The sequence below is a fragment of the Pezoporus flaviventris genome, unplaced genomic scaffold (assembly GCF_033815535.1).
Source record: "Pezoporus flaviventris isolate CSIRO_AGI_PZ_B2104156 unplaced genomic scaffold, CSIRO_AGI_Pfla_v1 ptg000021l, whole genome shotgun sequence".
Taxonomy (NCBI): Eukaryota; Metazoa; Chordata; class Aves; order Psittaciformes; family Psittacidae; genus Pezoporus; species Pezoporus flaviventris.
The window spans coordinates 8,560,352-8,582,351 of record NW_026892569.1 but is presented as its reverse complement, the minus strand read 5'-3'; the positions used below and the strand labels follow the sequence as shown (position 1 = coordinate 8,582,351).

The 22,000-nt window shown below is 34.4% G+C and overlaps 1 protein-coding gene across 5 annotated transcripts in view; it reads left to right on the top strand.

The window, feature by feature from the left end:
* The window catches only part of ERC2 (ELKS/RAB6-interacting/CAST family member 2), a 501,303-nt gene that overhangs the window by 355,538 nt on the left and 123,765 nt on the right, over positions 1 to 22,000 (top strand). For all 5 annotated transcript variants that reach the window (XR_009743832.1, XR_009743831.1, XR_009743829.1 and 2 more), the window contains one exon: positions 9,256 to 9,390. Coding sequence is in view for 1 of the 5 variants with exons in the window: in XM_061455881.1 (XP_061311865.1) it covers positions 9,256 to 9,390 (135 nt within the window). In the remaining 4 variants the exon portion in view is untranslated. The remainder of the gene's footprint in view (positions 1 to 9,255; positions 9,391 to 22,000) is intronic.

Below are 22,000 nucleotides of genomic sequence, written 5' to 3'. Positions count from 1 at the left end.
TTTTATAAAGCCAGTTACATGGGCGCTGCAGACATATTTGACCACTGTGCTCTTTTTTTTCAGTAAACAGTATAGACTGTTTAGTGTTGCTCCTGATACTGGTCTTGCTCAAGTTTAAGCACCTAACTTTGAGAAAACAAGTAGTCTGAGCCCCTGAAGTTTGAGAAGTTTTATTTTTGTTGCATTTATGCTACACAAGCTGTTAGGTTTATTTGGGGCAGGTAAGTACAGATGTTCTAATAACGTCATATACAGAATTCTCATATGAACATAATCAGTCTGGTTATTTTTTGCCCTGAAGATTCTCAGGAAGTGTAGCAAAAAGTCTGTTAATCTCTAATTTTCAATGTATATTAAGATGTTTAAGATCCCATTCATAGCAGTAAAAGTAGCCCATGTATTTGGTGGTCTTAAGTTTATTTGCTACCTTAAAAATCCTTGTAGTGTATACTCTTCCATTAATTGAAAATACCCTAACACAATAGTTCTGTATTTCTTTATATTGTATTCTTTTAATTTGTAATCTGAATTTTGGATCTATATTTTTGAATCTGAGTCTGTAATTCTAAATTTTGCAAGTATGAGCAGTTTAGATATAAGCTCATTAAGCACAGATGAGTGTAGGGGTGGAAGAGCAGAATGCCACTTCTCCCTGTAGCTCCACTTCTCCCTGTAGCTTAATGCAGCAGGTTCTGTGTGGTGCAAGGTAAGAGAAGTGTGTGTGTGTACCTAATAGCCTTTGACTGATCAAATCGGTTCATTTAGAAGCAATGTTCTGTGTTGAAAAAAATACTGAAAATGTTGTCAGTGCTCACACAACACTTTCACTTATTCTCAGTAAGATTTGACAATTTACATTATAAAAGTCAAAGGACTCAAGTCATAGCTGAATATGGCATTACTTTTTCCTCCTTTTGCTCTCAGGATTCCAAGTTTTCTTTCTAATGGCATTTTTACACAAACATTTTCCAATGAGAGGGGCTTTTTTTTTTAAGCTGTAGCCTGTGGCAGTCAGGCCCTGAAGGCAGCTCAGCTCCGGTTCCTCGTACTTTCCTGCTTTGTAGTTCATGATCTGCTTTAAAATCTGTTTCTGTTTGTTCTCTTTTTTTTTTTTTTAATTCTTCATTCTTGAAGAATTTATGTCATATCTTAAGCATAGTTCTGTCTAATAGTACCCTTTTCAGTGGTGATAATCTCATTGTGAACTTACACTAGAACCCCTCCATACCTATACCAGTTATAACACACTTTCTTCAGACAAGCAGTTTAACTCTACTGAGACTGAAAATCTTAAATGGAAAAAGTGGTGCAGGTTTGAAATAATGTATATTAAGAGTGGAGCTTTTGTAATTTTTGATCTGTCTGGCTTAATAGGTGAAGATGGGTATTAAGTATCTCAGACAAGAATAGTGAATATCTCCATTAAATAAATGAATGAACTCCCAAACCAAAAAAGTTTTTTATGTTTTTTTTTATTTTCTCCATAAGACTTTTTTGAAACAAGTCCTTAAGTTTTACTACAAAGTACCCCATGATAATAAAGCTAAATATAGTTGAACACTTTATCTCAAGTACAGTGCTAAGTAGCCAATTATTTAAAAAATAATGTAAAACTTCAGTGTCAAATTTTTCTGCTTCTGGGATGATGGATAAAACCTATCATTTCTATAATCCAGCATCAAGCAAGTATTATTTATAGGTAAGGTCTATCTATAAAGCATATCAAGGCAATGTTGTAATGTTATCGGCATTTCAGTCAATATTCCAATATACCATCCATGTGTTAAAATTTTTTGTCATTTTTTATTGCATACAAAGGAAGAAAAGTAGTAATTTCAACTTAAGCTGTATTTTGTATATGATACAAAAGAGAGATGTGCTTGGTAGTGAAATTGCAAAAATTGCAGCTGAAATGAAGTATTCAGACATTAAAGACACTGACAGACAATCAGTGCTACTAACCAGAGGTTTGCAGTTTCAAAGGTCCAGGTACTAAAGTGTCTGATTCATGTCTGGTTTTAAATGATTATTATGGGGAAGTATCTTTTTAATGAGTTATTTCCTCTTGTAAAAAAAAAAAAAAAAGAAAAAAGGAAAAAAAAAAGACAACCTCACCTTCTTGCATTGCTTGTCTGCATTTAGTAGGACCTGGCCTGCCATGTCCTCAGGCGGCTACTGTTTCAGAGCTTTAATTATGCTTTTTAACCCACTTTTTTGTGTCTATGTTCTTACATACTTCTATGTAATTACCAAGTTTGGTAGTAGGACTCAGGCGAATACCTTTAGCATGACTTTAGCCTATACATTACTGAGTATGCTGTATTATTACAAGATATTTCCTATGCTTCAAGCCACACTTTTAATTCACAGAAGTTAAAAAGACTTCAAACACATAAACTCTAAATGCAGAGACCACAACTAAAAAGTCAGACCATGTTCAAATCAACATACTCAGTTCAGTCAAAAGTGTCAGGAAAGTTGAAATTTGGCCTTAGTGCTTTAGATAAGTGTCTGCTTGGCACTTAGAAGTGCTGCCTGTCTCTCTCTGCCAAGTGTCTAATGTCACAGCTGGTGTTTGTGAGACTGTTATCCTTCAGCTCATGAAGAGGGAGCTTTACTATGAGCTCTACTTTTTTTCAGGATAAACCAGTCACATTTTGTAACCCTGCAAAGCAGCAGGTGTAATGGTTGTTAATATCAGCTAAATAGTACTGTAATTGAAAAAGCACTGAAATATATGTGAAACTGTTATGCTCATTTTCAACACTAAATTATCAAATCCAAAGATGTGTATTAGAAACTACTTTCCATTATGCAGAGGAGTAAGAGTATCTAATTTGGCCAGTAGTTGCTTTTGTATTTCACTTGGGAGGATGGTTGGATTTTATGAAAACTTGGAAAATACTTATTACTGTTTCTTAGTCCCTATTCTCTGTCCTGTGAAACTGGGGAGTGCAGATAGGGCCTGAAGAAGGTTTTAGCCAGCACATGAATTAAGCTTAATATTTAATTAAACACAGATTGGAAAAAGAAAAATTTATGTGCTTTCTTAGTATAAACACTTTACTGTGTTCTATACTTCATTTGCAACAGTCGTATCATTAATGGGGTAAAAAATAGTTAAATGAGGAGTAGGCAATCTTTTCTCCAAGAAGCTATCATGCGTGCTTTTAGCCTGCATGCATCCTGTCTCTCACACTTTCCAAAACAATTGATACGCTACAACAGGAAAAAAAAAACATGCTTATTAGCTCATTTGGAATTTTAACTGGGAAAAAATTAATTGTTTTCGTCAATGGAGACAGGAAACAAAGCAGCAAAACCCATATTAAAATACAGTTAAGAATATAAGAACAGATTTCACTACAGGGATATTATAAAAAGAAAATGCATAATTAAGGCACTCAGTACAACATAACACTATGCCATAGTGAGGCATTCCAACACCCATACGGTTATGATTATGATAGCTACTTAGCATCTGGAGTTCCTAGTTAGTTGCCATACTGTGATGTTTTTATTATCTTTTGGTTACTGATGAGTGCTTGCAAACTTATAAGCTTCATAAATTAAGGGTTTTTTTTTAATCAGAATTTTCTTGGTGTCTAAAAACTCACTGCATAAGCAACAAAAAAGCCTGAATTGATTATTATTATATATTTCTAATGAGTGAAGACATAAGTATAGTTTATTTTGGAAATAACTAACATTATGTTGCTAATATTACGCTGTTCAAAGTGCCCTGAAAAATTAGCATAAAGTAATAGAAGCTCTGAAATACTTTGAAGTACATTAAAGAATATTGAAGTCTACTTGTTCCCCACAGCTGTAGCATTGGCAAAAGATCCTTCAAAGCAATGGCCAATTAACAGATCTTTTGGCTTGTGGAAAAATGACAGAAGTACTCCTGTCAAAACCAAAGTTAGTGGATATGTTTTAACAGTTTGTCTTATTTAATTTGTTAATCTAAGAAGTGTGTTAGCATTAAAAAGAATTAAGAGTGGTCTCAAGGCTAGGCTTTTTAACAATAATAGCCTTGGAATTATCTTTTATGATTCAGCTCAAAAATCTGTGCTAAGTACATCAAGTTTAATCAAACGAAGTTTCAACTGAAACTTTGCAGTGTAATCTTTCCTAAGTCTCTTTTCTAGATGGTAAATTAAGCTTACTATTTGATTTATCAAATCAGTTATCCAAGATGCATGTATCTCTGCAACGCTTGAGATGCTCAAAGAGGATGGAACTGAATGACAGTGGTTTTGAAGTTTTGAAGTGGAATTGAACTTGTTACTTTTGATCTCAGGAAAATATTTAATAATGATCAGCCAACACAAGTGAAATAAATGGAAATGTGCTAAAGTGTTTCTAAAAAAAAAAAGAAAAAGTGAACTTTACTGAGTTCTGAAAATACAGGATTTACACAGCATTTAATTAATAATTTTCATTGTAGCCTGTGGTGGCTTCTTTGGTTTTAGAAATCACTATAAGGGTTACTTGGAAGCACAGCATTCTGTGTTGCCTTCTGAAATGCTTTTTCTGGCTACTTTTCCAGACTGTCTTCCTCTATTACAAAAGCATGAAATAATTTGTATTCATTAATGCACAAATACATTCGCCTTTCATATAGTCTTAATTGCCTGTGAACTGCTACAGTCCTTTAAAAGATGGTGAGTGATGAATGTAATTTGGTGTACTTTAAGGAAGTTTGAGGCCAAAGACAGCATTTGTTGCCCAATATTTAATCAACTATAACTTATCAAATAACAAATCAGTTATAAATTGTATTCTGTGCCAGTTAGCAGCTTTTGTGTTGGGCTGCAGTAGAAACAGTAAGAAATTCTTCGCTTGTCTTCAGATGATAACAGTTTGTGTAAAAATATTGTTCTGACATGAAACCTGATTTCATTTGGAGAGACTGAGTACAGAGCTGGCTTAATTACAAACATTCTGTTAACACTCAGCTAATGGAATTCAGGCCTGGATCACTGGATTCATACTGGAAAACCAATTGCAGTTATAAATGCTTGCATTAAATTCAGGTTAATTTTACCAAGATTATGCAAATTCGGGATAAACTTGGTGAATTGTGTAGTCTTAAGAACACAGTTTTTTAGATCGTTACCGTCAGGATTTCAAAAGATATTTTATTTGTATTTTCTAAAATTATTCTCTCACGATAAAAAAGCTCAGATTAAATGATTTATTAGTAAGAATCAGGCAGACTAGAACTAGACACGTGCCACATAAAAATCTCAAAGTGCTTTGTGGAAATATTAGCATGTTTATTTTAACTAGTGAGATCGCAAGAAATAGAGGTTCTGTGTCATTGCAAACAAAAGGCCATTGCAGAATCAAAGCTAGAATGTGGGTCTCTTGATTTTAAATTACATGCTTTAATAATCAGACTACATTATATTTCCAGGATAGCATGTAGGCCTTATATCTGCTTTCCCCCCCTTATTATATAGGGAAAAGCCCTACCTTATTGAAAATGGATATTCTAGAAATGTTTCAAATTCCATTTAGTGCAGAGAGACTGAGAAGAAAAACTGAAGGAAAGTAACATCTATTGAATATATTGCACCTATATCCCAGAGCAACAAATCTTACTATTTTTCCTCATTTGAACCTCATTCATGAGAGTTTTGTTGTTAACTTGATCCAGATGACAGATCAAAGCATAGTTCTCTATTGCCACCTTGCTAAAATATTTTTTAAAAGACAGTTTTAATATTATAGTTTTACAGTTACAGATTGCTGTTAAGCTATTTAGTCTGTTACCAGTCAATCAAAGACTTTCATTTCACTTCAATAGATCCTTAATTAAACTCAACAGAAGTTTAGGAGGACAAGAAATATCTGTCAGTTTTCTTATGGTGCTAGATCATAAATTCTTTGGTAAGTGGGTTAAAAATTCAGTTACACATACCATTCATGACCTTGACAGCTTGGCAAATAGTGATATTGAATGATCAAAGACAACTGTTTCAAGCCCTAAGGGTTAATATACCTGTGCACCTAGATTTAAGCTGCTTTTAATTCTTCTATCATTCCTTTATTTCAAAATGGATGCAGTATTTCTTGAATGTAGTCAATAAATTTAAAGAAAAAAAAATCTGAGAAAACTGTTTAGGCTAAAATTAAGTCTGTACATGTTTTGTAGGAGATGAAATTAATTGTTGCATTTTACAAGTTACAATTTTTCCTTTGCTAATATAAATCCAAATTAAAACCTGCTCCTTTCCAGGAATGGGCCTGGTTTTCAACAGGCATTTTCAAAACAAACTGTTAGTGTGATAATTTTGTTGTCAGAGCGGTAAATTCTACGAAATGTAAATTCTAAGAAATTTGTCTTCAGGAAAACCATATCAATAGTAATAGTTTTTAGAAGAAAATGTGAATAAAATATTAAACTATATAACTATTTCAGATATGGAGTAACTCATGCAGAGTAACATGATGCAAATTTGATATGGAACAATTTAAATGTGTGTATGTTCATCACACTAATTTTCATGAATTTGACATTCCAAGACTGACTTTCCTGATCACCCAGGAAGATCATATTGAATAATCTATTACACTTTCAAAAGTAATGTAAGAGGTCTTGGATGTTCTTGGATAGGAGATTTACAGATGTGCTGAAGATGTTGCAGGAAATCATGGCATTGCCAAGACAGTAGGCGGTATACTTCCTTTGCAGTGAGCACTGAAGCACTCTCCTAATGTGTTGATATGGGGCCCAGACAGTGAGGATTTATTGTGGGTCTGATAAACCAATGTCCTATAATATATAGACCTTTCTGTGTGTTTGTGTATGTGCTTGTATGTAGGTGTAGGGGTGTGAAGCCCTGGAGTCCTGAACGAATTCCAATGTGGCTAATTAATTTCTTCCTCAAATAAAAATATACCTGACATTTCAAAGCCTATGAAAGATTAAAAGAGTTAGCAAGGAAAGCAAACAGAAGTAACATTACAGATTTTTGTTTAGAAGGACCTGAAAGGGTTGTTATTATTCCTCTGCATGGCTTTGCTTTTCTTACTCCATCAGAAATCCTTCTGTTCATCCTTCTCAAGTGTTCTACTTTTGGAAGTTTGAAATTATGTGTTGTACTTATTAAGTCAAAGCTAAGCATACCTGGAAAATACAGTTCAGTGTGGAAGTATAGCACTCAGACAATAGCTAAAGCAAAGACAAACAGAACCTCAAAATCATATTAGTTATTGTGAGGAGCTAATGAATAAAACCAAAAAGCTTTTAAAAATAATGTTTTGCAAAATATTTAGCATCATTTTAAGAAATCAGTGACAATCACAGGTCATGTACAAGTTTGGATGATTTGGTGATCACTTGAATGGAAAAGAAATTTTCATTTCACATTTCTTATATATTTTGCTTTTCCAGAACAGGCACACTAAAGGAAGCGTACTATCGCATTAACGTTTCTTTGTGTGCATTTTACTGCAATCTGACATCCAAAAGGAAGAAACATTAGAAGTGGTTTATTTATATTTCAGCACCAAATTAGAAAGATGACATCATTCATTTACAGTTCTTATGCCATGACACATCTAATCCCTGACACCTCATTACAGGGGACACTTTTAGGATTGCATATATCATCTTGTTTAACTTTTGCATTCTTTTATGGAACACAGTTGAAAGGTAGGAAATTTAAGGCTGTTCATTGATAAGAAAATAAACCAATAAAATGTTAGGAGCTTCCCCAAAGAGGTAGGGTATTACAGTGTTTACAGTAAGTGGGTTATTATTTGTCTATTAATTCTCCATCTTTTCCACTCTTTTGTTCAAAAGGCCTTCCTCTTTGAATCTAAAGACAAACAGACCAACTATGATGTTTTAGATTGACTTTGTCTTTTGGCAAAATCAGTAGAAATTCATAGTTGAAATTCATACAGTTGTATGCTTCCATCTTCTTATCTGGAAGGGAGAAAATGGAATGGTTCCAACTGTGCAGAAAATAGCATTTAAAAATGTGAAATTATACCATATAGTGCCAGAGTAATTCCTGTTCAAAGGAATCCACCACTTGACCTCTGGAAGACATTTATTCTGTAACGTACTGAGAAGATGCTCTTTTAGTGCTATCAAGATGCTCATAAAGAGTCTGACACTGGCTAGAGCATGTGCATATCTGATCTGTGGTTGTTCCTCTGTCTTGTTATTGTGAAGGACTTAAAGGTTTAGTTTGGCTGTTTGTTTTTATTTGAACATAGTACAGGTCTCCTCCTGTGAAATAGTTTTCTATGATGCTTCTAATGGACACATAAAGTGCTTGAGAAGCATTGTGACAATTAAAAAAAAAAAAAGGGTAAAAAGGCACATCAGGATTTCCTGTGTTTCCTGTGGTTCATAGTTCTCATCGCATTAGATTTTGTTTTACTTAAAATACTGTGTAATAGGAACATTTAGTTTGCTTTTGTTCAAGTCTCTTTTCTACTTAAGCAAAACCAAAACAACAATAAAAATCAAAACAAAGCAAAACCCCAAACATTAAAATTGGGGAGTTGAGATTTTACATTTTCCATTAAAATATTCTTACTAGTGATTTTTTCCTAATGGAGATTTTCATATAGGGTTGCTCTCATAGGCAAATCAATCTTATGACAGTCCTGGACGTAAAGAAAAAATAAGTACTGTATCCACTGCCATTGGGCAATTGCTGGTAAGATATTTTGGTATTATGAGCAAGGTTTGAATTATTCCGGTCGACGTATTTCATGGTATGGGATAATTGTAATAGTGATAACATGCACTGATGTATCCTGTTATAGTAACGTAGATTTTATTATCTGTACACAGCAGTAGCTGAAGTGTTGCTCTTTTTTTCAAGATCTGTATCTAAGACTTACTTTCATTCAGTAACATGTCAAGTTCCATAATCACTTATTTTTCTAAGTGCCTGTGTCTCTATCACTTGATTATCCTTTAACTTACTGCTTAGCAGGGTGATCTTGGTATACAATTAAATAAATATCCTCTTCTGACCGCTTTGTGCAATCCTACTTTGTGCAGTCTACTGAGACAGAAGATATGTTCACATATTTTTATCTTCTATTTCTGTTTCCTTTTCTTTGTGAGCCAGCAGTCCAGACTTCTGTTGTTAGATTTTTACAGCCCCCCAAAAAATAAAAGTAATAGGAGCTAAGAAAGAGCTAAGACCTTCCTAAAACACTGTTAGAGTGATACATTCCAACATTTAATAGAATCATATCACTTTACATTTTAAACAGACACAAAACAGGATGAAACTGATGGCAGATAACTACGATGATGACCATCACCACTACCACCACCATCACCACCACCACCATCATCGATCTCCTGGGAGGCCACAACACTCCAACCACAGACCCTCTCCAGATCAGGTTAGTCACCTCTTTTTTCACCTTCTGATTTAGAAGTTTACTATTTTGATATTTCAATGTAAGTATTTCAAAGAAAAAATAATCAAGTTATGTGTTATTTGAACTGAAACTAATAGCTCTGTTTCACCCCTAAAACAATTGAAACATTTGGCTTTTTGTCTGGTGTGACTACATGACTCTTTAGCCTACTACAATAAGACTTGAAAACTGTAGGATTTCAATGAAGAGCTCAGTCACATTAGGACAAGAAGGAAAGTTACCCATATATGTATTTATCAGTATTAGGAAAAACAGTTATTCAGGGTTATGGGTTATTCAGGGAAAAAAAAAGCAAATAAAAAGCATAATGAAGGTATGTATCAAAACATCTTGAAGAGCTTAAAAAAATTAAGAAATTTTATGACTGATGGAAGTGGGTATATGATTAAAGATAGGGCACATGAAGTACTATCTATTTTACTGTATTTACTAGTAATAATATTCTCAGTTTTACTCTGAACTATTTATTAGTATATTCAGCAGCTCTTACACAGGATATAGGAAATCCTTGGAGGCTTAAGGGAAGCAAACAACTCTCATCTTTATATATAAAATGTATGGGGATCTATGAGTATTTTTATTTTAGGCCCTGGAAAGTTATAGAATAAATTATCAATCGGTGAATCAATAGAAAGCCAACAATCTTTTTATTGTTCATTTACAGTAGCTTGATGTCTGTATCAGACTGTATGACATTATGTACCCAGTAATCTCAGTGTGTATCAGATCCCTTTATACTTGCTCTGCCTTTATCCTCTTTCTTAATCATCAACTGGCAGATCCTCTCCTAGATCAGATAAACTATTTTTATGTTACTTTTTTGAAGATACGAGATTTTTTTTCACTGTGTAGTCACTGTTTTCGTGCTCTCTTTCCTAGTGACAGCTTTGGGCAACTCTCTAGAACAGAATGCAGGTCTAGATGGCTGTTACATAGCATACCCATCCCATATTTAGTCTGCCTGTATTTATCAAGGACAAATTATGTCTAGCAAATCTAATATCCTTTGATAGGGTAACTGGCTTTGTGGCTAAAGAAGAAAGTGGTAGCTGTTACATTCTTTGCATTCATAAAGCCTTTAACACTGTCCCACTATATATTTGTAATATACAAATAAATACATGGTTTGTAATGTAATTAATGAAAAATGCATTACAATATAAAAGCTGTAACCAGAAGTAATACTAATTTAATTAATTATGAAATCACCATGAGATGGGTATGCGACTCATACAAATAACATACTACAGACAAATTTTCCATTACTCATTGTCAGACGGTTGGGATGGTTACAGCAGGGTTCCAAAGAGGTCTGCCCTTTATCTGCTTCTGCAGAGTATTCTTTTAGGAATTATTTCATTGTTGAAATTGAAGAAAACATGAATATTGCTGATAAAGAACCAAGCTGCAAGAAGTTTCACGCATAGTAGGAGCAGTTAAACTACTCACTAAGCTGCTCCAGTCTCAATAAACTAGAGAGAAAGTCTGGAATAAATAATCTCAAATTCAGTAAAGACAATTCCATTTACAAGGGAGAAATCACATACACTGATGAGGCAGTAGCATGGAAAAAGGAATCTGGATTGCACAATGCAATACCATTGCAATGAAGTTGTATCTAATTCTGGGATGGATGTAATAGTGGAAAAGAAGCAGCAAGCAATTATTCTGTTCTTTTGAGCATTGCTGAGACCTCATATGTAAAGCTGTATACAGTTTCAGTCACCATACCCTAGAGAAAGATAGACACATTAGAAAGGGACCAAAGGAAAGCAGCAAGAATGATAGGAGCTTTAGAGAACATGACCTGTGAGGAAGGCTTAAAGAACTGGGTTTGTTTAGTCTAGAAAGTACTAAAGAGGAGACATAAGTCTTCTAGTATGTAAAATGTTGTAAAGAAAACTCTGATCAATTGTATTCCAGTGCCTACTGGAGAAAGAGTAGGAGTGGTAAATATAATTTTACCAAAAATAACTAGGTTAGTTATTAAAAAAAAAAAAAAAGATTTTTTTTTTTCACTGTGAAGTCTGGTAAATCTGCAAGTGGGAAGAAAATGTGGACATTCTTTCATATAGGTGTAATGGAGGCTCCTTTCTTGTAGATTTTTAAGAACAGATTAGGCAAATATCTGTAGCTATGATAATAGCTTTATTTTACCTTGTGTTGGTGTGTTGGGCTTGGAGTAGGTGTTCTTCCGAAGTATTGCCATCCCTAAATTTCCAGATTCTGTGAAGAATGGATTAGCCCAGAAAATGTTTACTTCTAAAGCAAGATCCAAAGCAAAATCCTCCCTGAAATAATCTTTGAGAACGGGACTGTCAATGATAATTATGAGTGAACTGTGGCCATTGCTTTAGGTTACATTTTTCAATCAGGGTTTTTTTTCTTTTTATACTTTCTGTGTTGTGTTACTCATCATTTCATACAGCATTCTTCTGTACAGCAATTATATTGCCATGTGCAATACAAACCTGTATTTCCCATTCAGTTGTGTATTACACATAAAATCTAGATATGTGGCCATAATCCAACATACTGCAAGAGGTTTGAAACCACAGAATAAACTGAGAAAGTAGGGAAGTTGCAAATCGTCAGAGCGCATTTTTAATTTTCTAAGGGTATAAGAAAGTGGTGCATATTGTAAGATAAATGCCATTTAATTTAGTGAGTGCTAGGGAGGGTATTTGAAAGTTTTATGAAAAATTCTGGAGAGAAAGGGATAATTGAACATATAGTATTAATTTTGAAACATTACTCATTTCTATGGATAATACTTAATGTAAATGTTTATGCTACATTTATATTAGAGAAATACATGTATGTTATTATGTATGGCTGTAAAAGTAATGTACGTGTGCATTTGAGCACGTATTTGTCATGAAGAATAAGACATTTCTCAGTGATGTAAAACATTATATATGCTACTGTAAGTCTATACTCCTTTAAAGAGAATGGTGTACCACCAGTCTCTTGGAAGAAATATACGCACACATCCTGCTTGAGATATGCATGCGTTTTACATTGGTTTGGGTATTACCATTTTGTTTAAATTATCATATTTTTCTTATAACTGTTACTCGATATTGTATCTTGTATAGGCAGCATGGTTCTAGATGTAGTAAATGATAAGATCTCTAACTTCTCTTGAAGGAGCTAGTCAGGCCCGTTTTTCAGACGTAATGGATGTGTTTATGTCTTCTAGTTGTTCTTGGGAGCCAAGTGTCCAGCCACTTGCCTTTATTCCCTCTCTTTCTGCTTTTCTGTTTAGGGTGAGGTATAGGTTGACAATCTTCTATTTTGCCCTTGTATGTCTGGACTTAGGGGAAGATGTAAGAAAACTTCACAAGCAGTAGGAAGACTGGCTCTTCTCTGCATCTACACATGGTCATGTTACAATGATTCATGATGTGTTCCTTCATTATGTTGGTGCATCTGATTTTTATTTGATACAAATAAGTTTCTGGGGAGTGAGTGCTGCCATTGCAATTGCCAACATTGCAATACTAACCATTTTTACGAACCTTAAAAAAACTTGGGGAAAAAGATAATTTTGCAGCTTTACAGTAAAAACTTAAATTTATTTACTTCAGTTTTGGCTTGAGAGTTGGCAATCTGTCTTAAATTCCACCTGGAAACATTCTGGCAGTCAGCATGGAGTGTGGACGTAATACTTGTAGCATGAAAATGAGTTTAATAAGCATTCTGTACTAGCTTTAGTTTCCAAGGAGTTGTAATACATAGCCACTTGTAGAGTGCATTACAGTAATCTAATCTAGACCATTGCATCCAAGATCTATCTGGAACACAAGAAAATAAAACAAAACAAAAAATCAAAACCCACAAAAGCAAAAATCAGCTAACATGGCTGCATAAATTTGAATTTCCAGATCTAGAAGCTGTCCTACCCGATAACATAGACTTCATCACAAAGCCTGCTGTCCAACTCCCTGCCTCTCTTATTTCTCACCTTTACATGTTTTTTCTACTTGTTTTCCTTAAAAACATTTTTTCTTGGCCTCAGTTGCCCACATCATCTTTCAGTTTACTTGCTTGTATTGAAGATGTTTTGAAGGAAGTGCCTGTTTGCAGGCACAAGTGACTGTGTGCTCTTGAAGCAAATTGCTGTTACTGTTCAAAGTTGATAGGAATCAGCACATTATTATTCCCTGCCACAGCTGCCTTACTGTACTGAAGTCCTTGTGTAATTTTTTTTCATGCACTTTCAGTATCTTAACAGGCCTGTAAGTTACTAACCAACAGGGAATTCTATCTTGCTAGCCACACCTCTGGTCAAATTGCAACGTTTCATTCTCTTTGGTTTTCTAATCAGAAGCCTTACTGACCCTCTGTATATGTATCCTATTCTGAGCCTCAAGCTCTAGCCACCTGTATTCACTTACTATTAAATTTCTGTGGGCATTTTACATTCCTTGCTATCTCTGAAACAGTCACTAATTTATGGGCACATATGACCAGATCTCTAACTCTAGGATGGTCCCCACAAAACAAATAGCATTCTTTTGCTATCACCCAGGACTTTCTTGCTCAAGTTCATAAGATCATTGCTATGTGGTTGAAAGGTCCTTAGTTCAAGTTGCTGCTTTTAGACTGCATAGTAAAAAAGTGTACTTCATTATTTGAATTAAAAGCAGCATCTCTACATAAAAAAAGGAGACTTACAAGAAGTTGTGTAGGTGATCTAAGACATGTATGTGTAGAGGATATACCTAAATTAGTCTGATGACCTTTTTAACAGGATGTTATGCTATTTGAGAGGGCATATGGAAGAATTTGATTCACACAGTAGCAGACTGAAGATATAACAATCTAAAGAATTTTCATACTTTATTGCTAATCTTGATGATTAGAAAAAGAGATCAAATCTTACTTCCCATAGTATTGGAGATTTTTAAAGACATAAAATGTAAGGTGTTTCTCCTATAATAACAATTTTCTCAAATCCTAAGTTGTAGTTGAGTCAAAGCCGAATGCCTTACATCATGATCACCAAGGCTACAAATGTGTTTTAATTTTGTTTTATGATGAGAGATGATATTCTCGTAAAAAGAATCTGATGTTCAGAAAAATATGAATATCATAGGGCGTGCCATAAGGCTGTAGGAGGTGGCTGCTTTCCAAAATGTTGTCCCTATTCTTAAAAGCTTTAATTGAGGATGGAATGTCACATGGTGTCTAAGCATACAGCATATCCTTTTCCCTCTTTTAATCCATTCTGTTTATAGATTTTGTTCCAATTTAAAATATTTTTGATGGCCCTTCTGCAAGGTGGTGTTGTTTAGAAGTAATGTGTTGCAAACTCACCATCAAATTTTCCATTTACTCTGAAATCTCAGCAGAGAGGCCTAAAAGGTAGTTCAAGTTTCTGAACTATCCTCTTACCTAAAGGAAAAGTTATCCTTATTAGGACAGTGATGGGGCAGTGTGTATCTGTGAAGCTTCCCCTACTTCCACCTTTCCAGTCAGAAAACCAACTTTTAAAGAACTAACTGGTTCCTATCTTAGTATTAAATACATGTTGTTTTAAAAATATTATTTAAAGTATGCTGGTAAACTTACCCATTTGAGAAAAGAAATCATCTGCAACGATGCGTGAAACTTGACAACAGTCTGACTGTTGCAAAGTTGGAGCACGCCACTAAAAATGTAACATTTTGAAGAAGACCATGTGCTCTCAAAAAAAGTGTTTATTGATTTGTAAAGTGGTGACTGGTCTTGGCAACAGGTCTTTGTTCATCAGCTGGAACTGCTAAATATCCTTGGAGTTGCTGAAAGACGATATGTGAAAAACTCTGAACAGATCAGATGGAATTTTGTTTGAGGTAGCTGACTTTGAAATCAGAGCCACAGGACAGTCAAACAACGATTATTATTTTAGTGTCGGAACCTGATCTGCAAATCACTGTATTGATCCATATGTTATTTTAGGGGAAAGAAGTGCATGCTACTTTGTGGTTTTTGGCAGCCTTGGCTGTTAGCATAATGCCTTATGTTCTGTGGCAATACTGGAAAATTGCCAACCTCAAACTCCTGAGTAGGCCTTAGGAGTATTGAAACAGGGGTTTGTCTTTAAAAAAGAAACATAAAAACAAACAACACAAAAGGAGGACAAACATAAACCAAAACAGATTATTTTATCTTATTCAAATAAGCATAAAATTCTTCAAATTGCTGTAGACTGGGAGTAGAACATTCAGTCTGAGCAGAAGTTTAATATCTGGAAAACTGAAATATCACGTTTGGAAGTTTTCTGCAGTATTAAAACTTCGTCCTGTAATTGTTCGGGAAAGAAGAAACAAAAATAAGGGAAAACCCAAAGCACCAGTGAAGTTTTAGTATATAAGAGTACTGGTATATTATAGCTGACCCAGATTTTGTTTAGTATTTTGTGTGTTTCTTTATCCTGCATGTTTACAAGTTATATTTGGGCAGGTGTGAGCTTGCCTTGTCTGTTCATTAAATGTTTGTGAACTTGTTCTGCTGGTGCCTCAAGCTGCAAGGAAGCACGCAATTGCATTAGCACATTGCTGAGCCTGCACTAAGCTCATTGGAGTCACATGGATTTATTTAATTTAGGAATTTGGGCAGGGCAAGGTTTGGTTGATGGTACATTCAGTATAAACAATCCCAGCCATATCCACTGTAAATAAGTAGTATTGTGTGAAATTAGTATTTTGAGATGTCAGGAGTGCAGTGCAAATATAAATGGTTTCACATTTTTAAGTATTTCCTCTGATTTTTCATTTTTGCTACACATACTCTTCCCCTGGAACAAAGAACTTGTGTTTCATATCACACATTGTTCAGACTTGTTGAACTGAATGCAATAAAATCCAATCTGGTCACCAGTAAAAGGTCAATTTCCTGATTAAATTTTATGCCATTATAATAGCTATACTGTTTATTATAAACACTGAATGGCAAATACTTCTTTTCTAATGAGGATAAAAATTCTGTCTAAGCATTTCACAAAAGTCAGTAAGTGTTATCATATGCTAATCACAGTAGATAGATACAAAGGATTTTTTCTGCCTCCAACATCTTAGTATTTCTGTCTACCCTAAAAAGAGAATTGAAGTAGTCTTCTGCAGAAACTTGCCCAGATTTTGAGGATAATATGGTTGGTTTCAAACCTAAATTTCATTGCAGATTACATTGTGGGTTTGATGGAACAAAACAAAGATCCTGGAAATTTGGAAGGGTGTACTCTTGAGTTTGAATTTATCTTTCAGGGATACTCTAGTTCTTGATTTTGGTATACTGCCATTTTACAGTTAACAAACATTGTGCTCTACTCAAAATTTCTTACTGTAAGTAAAAGCCAGTAAAAGCTTGTGAGATTTGTTAATGCTTTTGGTATTCCTACCTCGTAATTGTAATTATATTGTAGACAGATGATTTCTCATATACCTCTCAGTTATATTAAATTTGTAATTTGACTAAAAGACCAGCTAAACTGGAACTGTATTAAAAGTAAAAAGTAGAAAATAGGTTTTGCTGTCTATGGTACCTCCAGGAGATGGATTTTGTATATTGAAAAGTTATACCTCTCCTTTGCTTACAGAAATGAATTTATTTTATGTTTTGAAGTTTAATGAATGTGATATAAATGTATACATACTGCTCAGTGTGTGTATATTTATATATATATCTATATTTATATGTTAGCTTTGCCATTTTTTCCACATATGGAAGAATTTTTTGAGATCATGTTTAGCTATAGAAACCTCTCCCCTCACTTCCCCTGAATGTGTGTGTTAGAATATACAACACTTATGTAGAGGTTTACATTTATCTTCTAATTCTTACTAGAAAAATTAGCTGCCACCATCATAGTCTAAAACAGGTCTTTAGACCAGCTGAAAGAGCCAAAAATGCATTTCTGGGAGACAGTAACTTGATAACAAAAGTTGCATATCTGGCACTGGTTACTTAAAGTGAGATAACATGTCACAGGCTTTCACTACAAAGGGGACCATAAATTTTTGCATTGCAAATCTGATTTCACGGACCACTTCTTGTAAGAAGCATTGAGTTTCCGCTTCATCTAGTGATAAAACTTTAGAATGCATGAGTATCTGGTGAAATATCTTATTCATGTTAATGCTAGTCTGGGTGTTGTAAAGTAAGTGGTCAGAAACAGCCTTTCACTTACCCCCATCGCCAGTATTTATGTTTGATTTTAACCCAACTATATACAAATAAAACAAACGGTGAGATGGGTTTTATGGTCATTTTTGTAACTGGGTGATGCATGGTTACTTGTGACCCCCTCTGTTATGGATAGGTTTGAAAACAGACCTGTGACATAAACACATATTGCTGAAGCAATTCCTGAGATTTATTCAACCTTTGGAATATACATAAGAAACATAAAATAAAGACCTTCAAAAACTCTACTCAACAAAGTCTTAAATGAATGCACTGTTAGTCTTTCCCCTTTACAATTGCAGCCTCAGTTCTTCAAATCATTCATGCACAAAACTCTTCTGTAGTCAATTGTTTTGTGTATGGAGAGTTTGTGAGATTAGTCCTTGGCAATGTCTGCTCCTAGAAATTGAGTAGCAGATAAGTCTTTCTGAGCTCTGGAAGATTCTCATTTTAGACTAAGTTCTTGATTTGAAAGAAACGTCACTGCTTAGCAAGTAGATTTCTGTGTCACAAGGGAAAATTAGCATTTGTAAATACAATTGTTTGCTGTAAGTAGGATAGTTTCACAGACTAAAGCCAGTAGTTGCATTTTTAATGACCCATTAGTAGCCATAGATAATAAGGAAAGTAGCATAAATCAGTCATCAGAAAGTTAGTTCAAGAGATGAGCAGGTTATCGCTAGATTTATTTAACCCAAGTTAAGACATTAATTCTTAGCATGCCAGCACATGAAAGGGTAATGTGATGAGCCTGTCAGGAAGGGTCTTCTATCCTGGGAAGAGAGCCAGAAAAGCTTAACTCCTCAAGGTTTTAATGTTGCCTGTGTTGCAAAAGCTCTTGTCTAAAAGGAGATAAAGGAGATTAGGATTATTTTTTCCTTTTAATTTAAAGAATGGATTTTATAACGATGCTTGCATGCACGGAAACAAAGGTATGTCTGCTGTAGTTCAGCTTCATGGAAGTATTTGCTGTCTGGTTTTTGAGTGAGTTTCACTACATCCTTCACTTCAGGTAGCTAAATTTTATACACCAGCAGGTTTTATAGCAATGAAGAACTTTGCAGTTTCTGAGTGCATCTGCATTAGGGTTCTAGTTCTGACCAAGAGTGCAGGTCTGAATCAAATGCCCTGATCATTTCTATTCCTGCACTGTGGTTCACGTCCAGTAGGCGGTGTTCCTTTTTGATTAAATGTAAGTGAAAGATGCACTCCAGGAGGTCCCCGAACACAGTGAAATTGGTAAAGGGAATTCAGTCTTGGCAAAAATAATCCAGAATAACCCACCAAGAAAGGTGTGCTGTACAGATGCCCATTCTCAGTAGCACTTAAATTGGCTACAGATCTGTTGCTGTTGCAATATATTGCTAAATAAGATCTCTTGCAACTAGTTCATGACCACTAGCATTTGAGAGTATGCTATATGCAGAATAGTTATGAGTAGGCTTATAATTTCTGGCACCTAATTAGTAAATTTTTTTAGATATACCTAATCATGTAGACCATGATTAAAGTTATCCTTTGTTTCTAACCTCCTGTGTAATGTAGCCACTTTTATCTGAAAACTACTGTCTCAAATTTACTACTGAAACTGATGAACCTTAAAGAATTTACGGTTGAGGAATCTCCCTGCAAAACTTGTATTGAGATAGGCTTCAATAATAGAAGACGTCTTTATAAAAGCATTATACATCTGTGTGTACTGTTTTCCAAGCACAATTCTTTAGGTTCCTCATTTTGCTATTTTGAAGCAAGGTTTGAGGGGTTTCAACATTAGATTTTGTGGCACTTGGATCAGAACAGTAAATCATATTTAGTAACACCAGATATTTCTTTTTAAGATGTTAAGCAGATATAATAAGTAGCAGCATAGAAAAAAAGGATAGCAAAAAAGTGAGATAAAATCAGTGAATTAATAATGCATAAGTAGCCCATGTACAAAGACTTTCATAGTAGTTGAGGTTATACCATTGTATTGTACCTAAATATATGTCCAAATTAGAGACTTGGATGTCAGTCTTTAGAATACAAGGCATTCAACATCTTCAATATTTTGGATTTATAATAAAATTATAATAATTAAATGTGCATAATAATTCAAATGGTATTTCTGGAATTCTGTTGGGTTTTTTTTCTTTTTTTGCTTGTCTGTAATTGAGATTTTTCTTTGCAGTTTTTGTCATTGAATTGCTGGTCTCGACCTTGTAAACCAATGAAAGATCCAAGTTTAAAAAGCAGTTAATGTACACAAACATTAATCAAAGTTGCTTGATTATAGTTTATTGTTTGAAAGAGCCATAGATTAATGATTCTGTAGGATACACACTGATATGAAAGACTGAGTATACTTCTGGAAGCCTCCGATCCAATATTAATAAATGATAAGGCATAACTTCAGCTTTAATTCTGCTTCACAGTGTGTCAAGAATGCAAAAAATAGGAACTTCATTTGTCTCGGAACATCAGTGAAAAATTCTGTATTCTCTTACATTATCTGTTTGCATTGTGGTACCAAAACTTAGCTTCCTGATAAAGTAGTTCATTCATAAAACCAGTGAAAACTACAATCCTTATTTTACGTGCTTTTTATCCAGTGCTTTTGGGTAGTGCTTCCTGTCCATACAGAAAACTTTGTGGAATTTAGAAATTTATGATTTATGCTATTAAATATCCACTCCTCAAGATGTAAGAGGCAGCAGAATGACAATGATAGTTGATTTTTATCTGTTGACTTTGATCCAGTGCACCAGAAGGAGGTAATGCAGGATTGAAAACAACCTGTGTCTATAAAGGGACTATAAGTGATCAATGAATTCTTTCAATATTCCTTCAAGATCTTGCATCTGCACATCCTGGCTTCTGTTAAAAAAAAGGTGACGGCACATACGATGAAATTATGCTTCTTTGGTTTAATCCTACTTTGTTCAATGAAAAAGAGGGTTGACATTGTCTGATATCTGTAGGAATTTTACTTTTCTCCTCAACTAAGTGCCAAAGATTTTTAGGTCAGTGCATTTCCTAGTGTCAGTATATGACATAACTAACAAACCAGTAACATAGTTGGTAATAAAGCACATAATTATGAAACACTTCTTTGGTAGAGATGCTAAGTGGGTGAGCTCTGCTTAGGTTACTGCAGGTCTATTTATCTTCTATCAAAATTAGTTTGTGGAACTCAGAACGAGGTATGAACAGATTTTCTTGGGTAGGTATAAATCAATTCAAAATACCATATAGACACAGTTTTTTAAAACAAGAGAGTATGTTGAGACTGGTTTTCAGGTTGCTCTTAGTATTTAAAATTTAAAATCCAGCAAGGGTGGGTTTTTTTATTCAGCTGACAAAACAGATGACTGTCTTTATTTTTTTTTATGAATGTGATAATCACAAAAATTGGAAAATAAGTAATAAACTCTTTTTGTACAGAATAAGATCATGACACAGAAATTCTCACTAAAACAGATGTGAGGAAAAAAGGTGGAGAAGGATTTTTATTCATTGTAAAATGTTCAAGGTGAAATTGAGCATAACCATAATCTGGATCCGATCACTCAAGAATTTCTACATTAAATCTGTACTTTTTTAAATACTTTGCTACAACTTTTAGAAATTGTCTAAGTCTTGATATAAAATCTTTAAGTCATCCAGAACTAATGCACTGTTAAATAACAGGTACCAGATTTGCAGTGTAATTACATCCTACCAATCTCTATCTAGCTTTTTTCTGCTAGAGAAAAGATCTGTCTCCTTTTCTGTATGTGTCAGCTAATAGTGATCAAACAATCTTTTAATATTTTCTGAGTGACCTTTAAGGTTGAGTCTCTTTTGTGTCTCACTGCCAAGTTTATTTTTCAGTAATTCCGTAGCTGTTTCCTGATCTGGTTACAGTCTTTGAAATATTCACAAGAGTATGACATGAGCACCAGATGTGCAATTCTATTAATGGTCTTATGCTACTGCATAGAAATACAGCAGACCTTTTGAATTTATTTCTCTGCCTGTATTTGTCCTTTTGAATTCAACATTGTATCACATGTTCACTTCCATCATGAAAAGCCATTTTTGATATCACTGATTTCAGATGCAGTTGCCTGTTGTCTAAGTTTGGCCCATAGGTTTTCAAATAATGACACTGTATACATGAGTTCAGTCAAACATGTATATGGCTAACAACATTTATTCAGCCAATCCTAAATACATTCACTTTTCCAAGCAGTCTTTGTCAGACTTTTCTTTCACATCATGGGAATACAGTACAAGTTTGGGACAAGACGATTCTGCAGGTCCCCTTCCTTCTCTCGCAATGTTCATTCTATATGGACCTTATTTTGCTGACACCGCATCTTGTGGCACAAAATCAAATGACTTACAGAAATCTCAGCATATTATTTCAAAGCACTTACCT